The sequence below is a fragment of the Papaver somniferum genome, chromosome 9 (assembly GCF_003573695.1).
Source record: "Papaver somniferum cultivar HN1 chromosome 9, ASM357369v1, whole genome shotgun sequence".
Taxonomy (NCBI): domain Eukaryota; kingdom Viridiplantae; phylum Streptophyta; class Magnoliopsida; order Ranunculales; family Papaveraceae; genus Papaver; species Papaver somniferum.
Genome location: NC_039366.1, coordinates 112,882,881 through 112,895,165, shown reverse-complemented (window position 1 = coordinate 112,895,165; position 12,285 = coordinate 112,882,881). Strand labels below are relative to the sequence as shown.

The following is a 12,285-nucleotide window of genomic DNA, read 5'->3' as shown; positions in this document are numbered from 1 at the left end:
ATTCAAGCAAGAAAAACAACTGGCATCACAAGCTCTTAAGAATTCCAGTGAATGGTTTAGACTTTAGCGTGCATGCTGGCTCCGCCACTGTTTATGGGTGATATTGCTGAAAATCCGCCACTGTTTGTGGGTGATATTACTGAAAATCCGCCACTGTTTGTGGGTGGACTGTTGAAGATCTTGATTTCAGAGATGAGCTAAGGAAAAGTACACCACATAATAGTGATCTGAATTTCTGGAATTTTATATACGTTGAAGTATTAAACGAATTTTACGCAAGAAATGAGACTGCAAATAGAATTCGAACATATTAAACGAATCTAGCAAAACTACTCTATGAAGTTCTTTTTTTTTTCTTGTTTTACATCTAGTCTGGCTGTTGAGTGATTCACCAGATGGTGTCATGCTGTAGAAGATGAATTTTTGTAGCCCCGCCACCAACTTCAGTACTCGTAATATTCCATGGAATGAGGCACGACCTTCTTCCTTGCATTGTCATAAGCACAAAATGCGCCGAATTTCTGAGCGTTGTAACCCTGCTTCTGCCATTTCATCCATTTCTGCTTCTTTTCAGCAAATCTTCTTTTCTGAACAGGTGTAATCCCAGCCCTGGATCCAGCAAGCGTCACAAAGAATAATTGAAAAGTAAGTCTTACGAAGTTCAAATGCCTTGGGGGATATCACTTTGAACTTGAAGCAGAGTTGCTGAACCATTTTAAACATATTGCAGAAGTAGATTCCATTATGCTTGCCCAATTCATCTGTTTCTGTAAAAACCCCGTCACCATGCAACAATTCGTATCCAGAGTAGAAACGAGATCTCAACATGCGAATTACAACAGAAAAGATACAAAGCTAATCTCATTCTACCCGACTACCTACCACTATTACTGATGAAAATTACAACAGAAATATACAAAGCTAATCTCATACTTCTACCCGACTACCACTATTGCTGATAAAAATCATCGATCAAATCTCAACTTTCATCAGTGCATTCATCAATTCAACCCAACCATGTTAAGAGTGATAATATTCCAGTCTTAAATGGCCTCCTTTGTACACACAGCTGCTTAAGAACATAAAAAGACTTATACCCTTTGCAGTGTAGCAAATTGTGAACCCAGGGTCCATTTAGGAATGGTGTCTCACTGCTTCAGGACACAACAAGGCAGGCAGTTGAAATAAATTACATAGAAAAGCTGAGCAATGCAGAAACCAGAAAGCCGGACTCGTTAACTTGGTCACCTTCCGAACCATATAACTAATAATCATCGTGGTAAAATGCAAGCCTGAGGGGATTACCAAAATCATCACTTTACGAAATTATCCAACCTTAAAATGAAATACTATTAGTGCAAGCAGCCCAGCCAGTTCATCACAAATTCTCAAACCCAGATTAACTTTTTCATAAGCAGAGTGACCAATATCTTCCCGCCTAAGATATCATACTTCAGTGCGAAGTATAATCGTGAGTGTAACTAGTTGTTTCTCCTTGGTAAAAAGAGCAACAAATGCAGGAACCCTACACTGGATGGGAGAAAGACCCAAACTCGAACACTTATAGTCGAAAAAAGCTCCTTAAATAAGCTGGAGACACTTCTGATGTGATAAGAAGGAACTAGGAAGCCACGATTTACCTTGAGTTTCTAAAATTAGGCATCTTGTTGCGAGATAGAGGCCTGGTACGAGTTGTAGCTGGTTGCACATTAGTGGCAAACGCCCTTACGATATACTGGTTGTCTTGGAGGTTTAGATATCTTTGAGAGGGCAAACCCTGTCTGACAGAAGGATTAGAAACCTTCAAACGACTCCAAACACTTGTAGAATTCCTCCCAAAAGGAGCACCAGCAGTTGGAAAATTCTCCCTTCTGTTCAGTTTCATAGATAATTTAGATTCCCACAAACTCGATAAATTATTCCCACCAACGGCTGGACCGTTCTTCCTTTTGTATGGCCTTGGTTTTCTGGGGTCAGAACCAGCAGTTTTTCTGGAGATCTTGATAATATCATCCAAAGTCATGTTCATTTTCTTCTCGTTGATAGCAATTTGGTCAGCTGAAAGTGGTTGAAAAATCATCTGCAACAATGTACCTCAAGGTGAGAACAAATTTTGCTATGCAAGTACACAATTATTAAAACAATTGAACATAATGCATAACAGTCAAGGTAAGAAGATAAGGTAACAAGAAATCCAAAACTAAGAAATTCAATTTCAGATGGACCAATTTTCCAAGGAAATTTTGATGCAAACAGCATTCACATGAGACCGAACCAAAACCCTGTCCAAAACTAGCGAAAGGCTTATAACAAACTTTTATCTAGGATATGTATGAACCAGAATACCAGATATTAAAAAAACAAAATCAGCCAAAATCCACTATTAAAAAAGAAGATTATACAAGTATCTCTATACAACAATATCAAAATTGATCGGATCAAACAATCGAAAAATAAAATCATACAATTTCTCTATATATGTACGATCAGATCAAAACAAGGATCAAAGATAACTTACATGTTGATTCTCAGATAAATCCATATCCATGTCTGTTTAACAGAATGATAGATGCAACCCTAATTCTACCAGAAGGAATTTCCGAGGAGAAAAACACGGTTCAAATTGCGCAGAGAGAGAGAGGAAGAATAAAGGTGAATGTGTATCGCTTTGAACTCGAGAAGGCTACTTATTGAGCAAACTCGATGTTCTAAAACGGGATTCGACCAGGGTTAGGAAACAAGTTCATCGAACGGCTGCGCGTTTGAAGTTCGATATGTCGTATTTTTAGAAGGCGGTTTCCAAATTCTTGCGGAAATAAGGAAAAATAAATAAAAATAAGGCTCAGCACGTAAAAGGTTTGATGTGTTTCCGCAGGTCTCAGGTTCGAACCCCGGTGAAGTAATATTGTAGAATTTGACAAGAAAGGTAGAATTAGTTTACTTTTTTGCGACATAATTGGTCCCCTATCTACTCGACTCCCTTGTAATAATACTCTTTATTATCCAATAATAAAAATACGTTTTAAAGTAAAAATAAAATACTAAAAAAGATATCATAATCCTACATTAACACAAGCAAATCCATCATAATTTATCATCCACGACCCGATGCAACTTCGATCGGAGAAATTCAATGCGTCTTCAACGTGCAGGCTATATCAACATCGTCATTATATATGGGAGTCTACATTAAAAATGGGAGATTATCAGTACATATATTTATCGCGTTCTTACAGAAAATGGTCCGCAAAGCAAAAAGATGGAAAACGAGATGCCTCAATCAAGCTGGAAGGTAATACTCATTAAAAGCTCACTCATCCCGCCGCAAATCACATTATGCAGACAAAACTACTATCGACGCATGTTCACAAGGAAGTAGAAAAGATAACTGGGAATTTTTTCTGGGGCCATGATGGGTCGATTAAAAAACTTCATCATATGAGGTGGGACAAATTTACATAACTCAGACCTGAGGGGGACTGGGAATTCGGAAAAGTTTAGACCACAACAAAGTACTATTACTGAAGAGAGCCTGACAATCACAAGACCAACCTGACTCTATTTATACATTCATGCGCAGAGAAAAGTAATTCAAAAACTTTTTTTTTCTTCCAATCCAGACAACCACCCCCAAACTCGGCTAGCCCTCTTTGGAAACAACTCACTTCTCTCCTATCTTCTATAACATCACATCTCTTTTACCAAATTGGCAATAGAAATTCTATCCAGACCAGTGCCAACTGCATTCCGGATCACCCCTCTAAAGCAAAACAAATACGAATTTTTTGCTAGTATATGATCTTATTGATCCAATTTCAAATTTTTGGATCCATGATCGATTGGCGCTGAATTTCCCCAAAAAAATACAACTTTTCTTGTGGAAAACTATAAACGAAGATTTACTTACCTCTTCATACTTGTTGATGGGCAAAAACGATTTGTTGGTTTTTGAGAAAAAGTCGAGAGTTTTGCGGTAGGCGGATCCTCAATTAAGAAAATTTCTCAAATCTTTAACAGAAGCACTGCACGGGAATGCTTTGAGTTCGAGAGATCAATCTGTATGACTCCGGCCTAAACCAAACAATGGTCGTTCCAGAGTCAATTCAGTCACTAAGAGGGATGAGGGTCGATTTGTGGAGGGAAGTTGAGAATTGTGTGAGATCAATGATGACTGATGGATTATGGATGTGTTGAATTCTCCGTGTTGGAGAGTTCTGCAAATTTGATGGACTGTCGATAAATCCTGATCGGATTGATTTAGTTCTGTCAGTTAAGTTCGACTGAGATAAGTTGAGTTTAGTTTAGTTTTCGTTCTCCTCAAATCATAGGTTGATGAACCTATTTATATTGCAGAAGTAGTTAACACATTAATCTCTAGTAAGTGTGATAGTTGCAGAGGAGTGGAAGTATGAGGAAGTGGGAAATCGTGTTTGAACCAATTCCACATTGTGTAGGAGACTTAGTTAATTGTCCATCCACTACTTTGCCAACTCCTTCAACTGCCAGCACGACTTACTTACATTTTTCATAGTGGATGTATTATTACATCACACGTGATGTAGACAGCCAGACCAAAACCCTAATGAATATCCCCCCATGTGACATGATTGATGTCTCATAAAGTTTGCAAGGAAGACGTATATTTAATTGGTCAATTGTTGACTTATCTATACCATGAGTCTTAACATTGATGAGTCGAGCATAATTGTCGAATGTGATATGCTTTGTGAATCATAAGGTGTCTGCTAGGATAGCAATAATACATAGACGTTGAGTCTGATGGATTATGATATATTGTTGAGCTAGCCGAGGCAACAATAATACTCAAATATTTGGATCGATGAACGTCGGTCTGATGAGATTGCTGAATCATGACTTATTCTAGTATATCAGATATTTGATGAGTTATTTTAGACTACCAAATCCACCATGTCATGAGTTGTTGAATGACAAAGTAGGAATTAGAGTTTTGGTAAATATTGGGTTGGGTGATCGATGGTTGTCCAATGAAATATTGGATGATCCACCAAGTAGATGGTCGTCCAATGAAATAAAGCTTTTTGGATAATCGGGCAATAAAATGTTGGTAGCAGGACTGAACATTAAATATTAATTAAAATATTGATAGCTAGATCAATATGAAAATTATTGATGCTCATCAGAATTGTCATAAGTCTGAAACCCTCATTTTTAGGAATCCCAGGATCCAGGAGGTGGACGACAGTTCAACATGGGTAGAAAGACCGACCAATGGGTATGAGGACCGACCATTGGTAGTGGAGTGACCGGCTAGACGATGTACGGAGCATTATCCAACTGGTAGAAAGAGAATTGGAGGACTATCCAAAATATGGAAGATTATCCAAATGGAGGATTATCCAAAATATGGATTAAGGAATGTGGGACCGGCCGTCCATGGGGGCCAAGTCCATGGTGGTGCACGAGCCACCATGTCGACAACCGTCCATTCCTGAGAATTTTCGCATTTTTCGTCGGACGTTTGTGCAATATTTTGTATTTTCAGAAGAGTTTGATCTTGACTGAAACTCTCAATTTTGCTTTAATGAGCAAGTAGGGTTTTGCTCAAACGTCCAATATTTTAGAATATTAAAATAATAATATTTTGATATTTATTAGTGAAAAATACCCAATGGTCGTGGGACCATTTGATTTGTAGGTTTTTTGACAAAATATGGAGAAACCGAGGGTTTGCACGAATGTGGAAGTCAAGGATTATGGAATAATAACATAAAATAAAAGAAACAGAGAAGTGTGGGACTGGCCACGGCACGGCCGACCAGCCGGTGAGACCGGTCCTGTGCCTATTTTTTTTCCTTCCCTTTTTCTATTTTGCATAGCTATCAATATCCTCATTGGTCCATATTTATGGGTGCTCGTTCGTGCATTATTACTAAGTACACCTGCACCATTTTCTCGGGGCTTACTCGATGGTAGCTCATATGCCTGAAAGGTGAATATTTATTACTAATCCATGGAATTCAGCTGAGAAAAGCCGTGAATTGAAGTAATAAAATATTGTGATGAAAACAAAATATTTTCTAGGAATTCATTGATGAATAATACTGCACTAAAATTAACTAATTGATGGCTCTATGTTAGCAGGAAATCTGTCTAGGAGCATTATATTTATTCAAGAATCGAGGTATGAGATGTAGATGCGTCATACTCGTTCTGAATGTTTATTCTGCATAGTCAGAGAACATTTGTGACATTCTGAAGACGTCATTGCTTTATACTAGTGGTCAATCCATCTAGGATCCCTCCAATCATTCTCGATTCTATACGTATACTGAAATATGAATGATGAAATATGCAGAAAATTGAAAGCTCAGCTGAGATACTTCAATAAATTCATATTCATGCATGCTATGAAGAGGCTACACACTTAGTCAGAGATCACCGTGACATGATCTTTCATGTCTAAATTACAAATATGAATTTCATATATTCGTCTGAAGCTAGGTCTGAAATATACAAAACTATTATATTACAATTTAGCCTTCGTCAAAAATCCTCCATCAACAACACTACTACATAAAATTTACCTCACCACCTCAAAACTTTGTCCTAGATGTAATATATCTCCCGAAAAATCTGAACATATTATCAGAGCAAAATTTTAAATTTGATAAATCTTGTGTGTATTTCATTAGTAATCTTAGTCTTGGAGCATATGAGGATTTAGCTAAAAGCGGAATATGTATATTATAGAAGATTCTGTGAAATGTCTATGTGCCCCTTTTATTACTAAGACACTCTAAGGTTAAATCTTTTAATCTTATAGTGCAGTCTTTTGAGGATGGACTTTAAAATTAGGTAAGTGTGTCCCTGAATCAAAAAAATAGAACGTAGAACCAACATGATTAAATCTATCTAAAAAATCCTTCATACTTATCAGATCGGATGCTTCAAGATCCCTAACACTCTTATTGATAAGTTAAACTCTTTGCAGAGAAACTTTTGGTGGGGCATAAAGGTAACCGTTAGAGCATTGCTCGGTCGAACTCGCAAGCATTGCTATCTCAAGCTTGTTTGTCAAGTTTAGCTTCCAAAACTATAAGTCTTGATTTCTAGTCTACTTATAGTTATGTCTCAGATTAGGATAGAATGTGTAGTTGAGCTGCTTCAAGATCCCTAACACTCTTATTGATAAGTTAAACTCTTTGCAAAGAAAATTTTGGTGGGACATAAAGGTAACTGTTAGAGCACTACTCGGTCGAACTTGCAAGCATTGTTATCTCAAGATTGTTTGTCAAGTTTAGCTTCCAAAACTATAAGTCTTGATTTCTAGTCTACTTATAGCTATGTCTCAGATTAGGATAGAATGTGTAGTTGAGCTTTAGACTTCACGGCGTTCATCGATTGAAGACGAAGAACTACTAAGGGGAGCTTGTGGAACTTCATCAACAAAAGGTATGTGGAGACTTGAACTCATCTATCGCTCAGAAGTCTATTTCGATTCTATCTCCTATTGAGACAAAAGTCGTATAGCTATATAGACTTTATATTATACACATTTGAAATTCCGAGATGAGTTTAAGTCGCTTACATATTTCTCGAAATATGTGTTGGTAAGCTTTCGCTTTAACAAAGTTCATCTTTATTCTTGATTAAAGTCAAAAGATGATCATGTGAAAATCGCCTGGTAACATCTTACATGATTTGTTTGAGACAGTCATTTGGTGTAGACTCGGAATGTTTCGTATTGATCTATTGATCACTTGAAAATTGCTTTGAAGCTAATAGTTTGTGTGAGACAGCTATTCCCGTCTTCCAAGAATGTTTCAATGATTAACATAGAGTTTAGAACGATTAACCATTGATTTGGATATAACACAGTATGCGTACTTGTATGCTAACTGTTCCAAGTTATTCCAAGTCCGGGAACCATAGTATGCATACCCGTATGCGTACTGGTTTGATAGTTGAAGTCCGGGAACTTAGTATGCATAGCCGTATGCGTACCGGCTTAAAATTTCAAGTCCGGGAATTCAACTGAGTTTGGTTATGTACGACAGTATGTGTACCCCTTCGCATACTGGCGAACCCATACCAAGTCCGGCTACTTAGGTATGCGTACCCGTTTGCATACTTGAGTGGGTCAAGTTCTAAAATAGGTTTGTTCATGAAAAATACATTTATATAATAAGGAATGCAATCTTTTGCAAACCGTGGCTATAATGTTCATGAATTGATTCGAGTGAATCAAAATCGATTTTGCTTCAATTGTGTCTTGTATACTTCTATGAGAATATAAAAAATTGAACAACTCTAGAACTAGTTTCATTTGAGTCATTAGAAAAAGTTGTGATTAAGATGAAAAAGGTTGATATGAAAGTGTTCATATGGCTAACTTCGGTTAAATATTGTTGAGCCAACTATGTGCACACGTTTAGGTACGGTTATTCATATCTAAATGAAGTCATATTTAATTTTTGTCTAACAAGCTAAGTTCGATCTAACGGTTGAAAGATATTATCTTGACTCTAATCAGGTTTTCATTTAACGGTGAATATTGAATGCTTTGTTACCAAGGTAGCATTGATTGCAAACCCTGATTTGAAGACCATATAAGGGAGAACTCTAGCAACTGGCAAACCTAATCCCTACACCTCATGTGTGATACTAGTTGCGACTAGAGTCGATTCTCCTTTAACCTTGTTTTTCCTAAAACCATTATAGGTTAATGACTTAAAGACTTCATTGGGATTCTGAAGCCAGACCCAACTATTTTCTCTGTAGTTGCGTGTTCTGATATTACTTTGTTTTATCGTATTGAGTACTATCTTCTCTAAGATTTGCTCGAGATTTAATCTCTGATAGGTGAGATAAAAAGTAGTCACAAACATCTCCGTCTCATCGTTTGTGATTCCACAGTATCTTGTTTCGCTTCCATACAATTAAGATTTTTGTGAGGTGATTGATATTACTAGGCTGCTCTTCGGGAATGTAAGTCTGGTGTATCAATTGGTTCATGTTCACTTTTATTTATCAAAAGACGGATCAAAAACTCGTAGGTATTTTTGTGGGAGACATGTTTATCTTTCCAATAAACTTTTCTGTGTGAGTCAGATTTGTTTATCAAGTCTTCGACTTTGGGTCGTAGCAACTCTTAGTTGTGGGTGAGATCAGCTAAGGGAATCAAGTGTGCAGAATCCGACGTGGTTTAAGAGGCGTAGGGAACGCGATTGTACCTTAATCAGTGTGATATTCATTAGGGCTCAACTACATTCCATTCTGAAGTTAACTTGTAGTAGGCTAGAGTCTGTAACGGCTTAATACAGTGTGGTGTTCAAATCTGGACTAGGTCCCGGGGTTTTTCTGCATTTGCAGTTTCCTCGTTAACAAAATTTCTGGTGTCTGTGTTATTTTTTTTCCGCATTATATTTTTATATAATTGAAATATCACAGGTTGTGCGTAGTTCAATCAATTGGTGAATCCAACCTTTGGTTGTTGATTGAAATTGATTGACAATTGTATTGGTCTTTGGTACCATCCAAGTTATTTCTCATATTAATCCGGCTCACGGATTTCTATATGTTCGATTGCAGATTGATTTGAGAAATTGAGATATAACTCTTGGATGTATTTTCCTTGATTGAGTTTGACTGTCTAGTCTCTTGGAAATATATTGGAGTTAGTCCATACAGATTGTCTAAACGAAATATTGGGTGTGATTGTTAGACCCCCCCCCCCTCCCCCCGTTTTTTCAGTAACAAGGAAAGTTTTTGTCTTAGAAAAATATTAATAAGCCAAAGGAGTTAGGTGGTCTTGGCTTTTAAGAATTTAGAAATTTTCAACAGGGCTCTTATAAGCAAGCTTGCTCAGAAAGAAGCTTCTAATTATGATGAGTTATGGGTTAAGATCCTAGGAGAAAAATATTATGCGAATACCAGTTTTCTGCACATAGATAAGCTTAATGACAATAGTTCTTGGATCTAAAAAGTATATACAGGTGCCTTGATACTATAAAGAGTGATAACTTTTAATCTGTCAGTTGCGGCACCAAAGTTAAAATCTGGTTAGGTAAATAGGTAATTAGTCTTGATCACCTGCTAGAACTAGCTTTGAGTATGAATATCATATCCTCTCTCACTTATGTTTCTGAATCATACATACCAGGTACTAGAACTTGGAATATGCAGCTTATTCATGAAACTTTTTCTAATAACTCTGCAAATAAGATTTTGTCCATGCAGATTCCTATAATTAGTGATGATACATTTATCAGGCTTCCTTACAAGAAAGGTAACTTTCTGTCAAGAGTGCCTATAATGTTCTAAGTGGTAACTCTACTTGAAATTCAGGTAGTCAATGTGTTTGGAAGGCTTCGTGGAAGTGCAAAATTCCTCACAGAATTAAACTTTTTGTTTGGAAATGTCTCAAGGATATTATCCCAACAAGGGACAAGATTTTTCAGATACAAACATGGCATTGAAACTCATTGTAGTTTGTGTAATACTCATCTTGAAACTGCAGAATTTCCATGAATGCCTCTGTGCTAGGTGTCTTTGGCTTGGTATCAATCTAAATATTAGTAAATAGTGTCTGACCATTGTAATTAGTTGAACTGGATAGCTAGCTGGTTTTCTGCGGGTGCTAATCAAGCTAACATGTCTCATATTGATAACGAGTACACAGTGGTGGACAATGCGGAATGAACGAAATGGAAGACTTTTTAAAAATCATAGAAGGAACCTGGACCAGATGATAGTTTCTTCAAAATACTCTTTGTTTAGTTGGTCTCTAAATTCAAATTTGTTTCAAGGATACTCTTTAAGTACCCTAATATGTAATTGGCAAGCTGTAATTAACAGGTAGCTCAATCTATCTCTTGTGTTTTGGTATCTTCATCTCTTTGATGAAGTTATACCCGTAATAAAATTTTGCCCTTCTCAAAAAAAAAAAAAAAAAACACGAGTTTATTCATGATTACTATATCAAAAATTATTAACATACCGCTACGTTTAGACTCCCTAAAAACCGTCCAGACACAACCAAACACAAAAGTGAGACCTTTTTTGTTTCCAGAGGAGGGACCCACCTGTTATGTGTTTGTGCGGTTTTGGAGCGGTTTAAATGGACGGTCTGCCCAGAACCATTATTAATATGTATATGTATAATATGTAAAGATTGATGTGTAGATATATTTCAAAATGTAAAACCTAACAGAGTAATTTCTATTGGTAATATATTCACATTGATTGATCAGTGTAATCTTATCAGTCCTATTGTTCATGTCTCAATTTCTAATTTGTAGATTCAGAGTCAAAACTGGGAGCACCCAGATAGGGAACTTAGATGCATCCTTTGTTAAAGCATCTTTAATATGAAATATTGGACTAATCGTGAGAGATTTTTCATGGCACTGCTATGGAGTTAAAGGGAAACATTTCAATGGAGGAAGAGTAATTGGAGTGCCTTGCCATGAAAGAAGCGATGAAATGAGCTATTCCAGGAGGTCATGTCGTTAAATTTATGATAGTGGGGTTCTAACTAAGTCAATAAATGAACACACTTCTTATGTTCACCGGATAATATCAAGGAATTATTCTTGATACCAAGTTTTTATTACAAAGTTTGGATTACTATGTATGTCAGTCTATCAATATATTTAAGAATGGTGAGGTGATATAATATTTGGAAGATAAAATTCTTCCACCCTAACACCATCCTAAGATTTACAAATAAAAACCTTTGAAAGAAAACATCCTAATAACTTTGCTCCAATGTCGTGTGAGGCGTGAGACGAAAAAAAGTGCTAAGCCTTGCCCCTATGTCAAAATTTATTTAGAGACAGTGGCTAGCGCAATGGACGCCTCGCTAGCTTTTCTCTTTTACAAGCATATGTGCCAAGGAGTTTGAAATTCAAGTACAGTAGAACCTCTATATAAGAATACTCTTAGGACCATAAAAAGATATTCTTATATACAAGTTATTCTTATATAGAGATAATTTTTACACTGATTAAGTCAAGTTAGGATCATTATTTTTTATTCTTGTATGGAGTTTATTCCTTAATAGAGTATTCTTATACGGAGGTTCTACTGTACAAATAAAACTCCAATAATTAATATTGGATTATTTTATAATTTTTCCAAAATAATAGTATAATTTTTTGAACTATACTATGCTTATGAAAGCTAAATTTTAACTAATGATTCGCTTAATTAATGAATTTTGCTGGTCACTACTGCATTAGTTTTAGTTCACATAGTTTCGGAGTTGGAAGCCTCACATTTGCTTTAAAAAGCCACCAGTGG

The 12,285-nt window shown here is 36.4% G+C and overlaps 1 protein-coding gene across 1 annotated transcript; it reads right to left on the bottom strand.

Annotated features, from left to right (window-relative positions):
* Positions 1-223: 223 nt before the first annotated feature.
* LOC113307827 lies at positions 224-2,710 on the bottom strand. The gene is made up of 2 exons (XM_026556284.1): positions 2,519-2,710; positions 224-2,080 (listed from the first exon to the last, which is right to left on the bottom strand). The coding sequence occupies exons 1-2, from the start codon at positions 2,546-2,548 to the stop codon at positions 1,637-1,639; spliced, it is 474 nt and encodes a 157-aa protein (XP_026412069.1). The 5' UTR covers positions 2,549-2,710; the 3' UTR covers positions 224-1,636.
* Between the last annotated feature and the right edge of the window lie 9,575 nt (positions 2,711-12,285).

Coding starts and splice junctions, on each gene's coding strand:
- LOC113307827 (XM_026556284.1), bottom strand. CDS start 2,548: ATGGATATGGATTTATCTGAGAATCAACAT. Junction 2,081..2,518: donor ATTTATCTGAGAATCAACAT/GTAAGTTATCTT, acceptor ACATTGTTGCAG/ATGATTTTTCAACCACTTTC.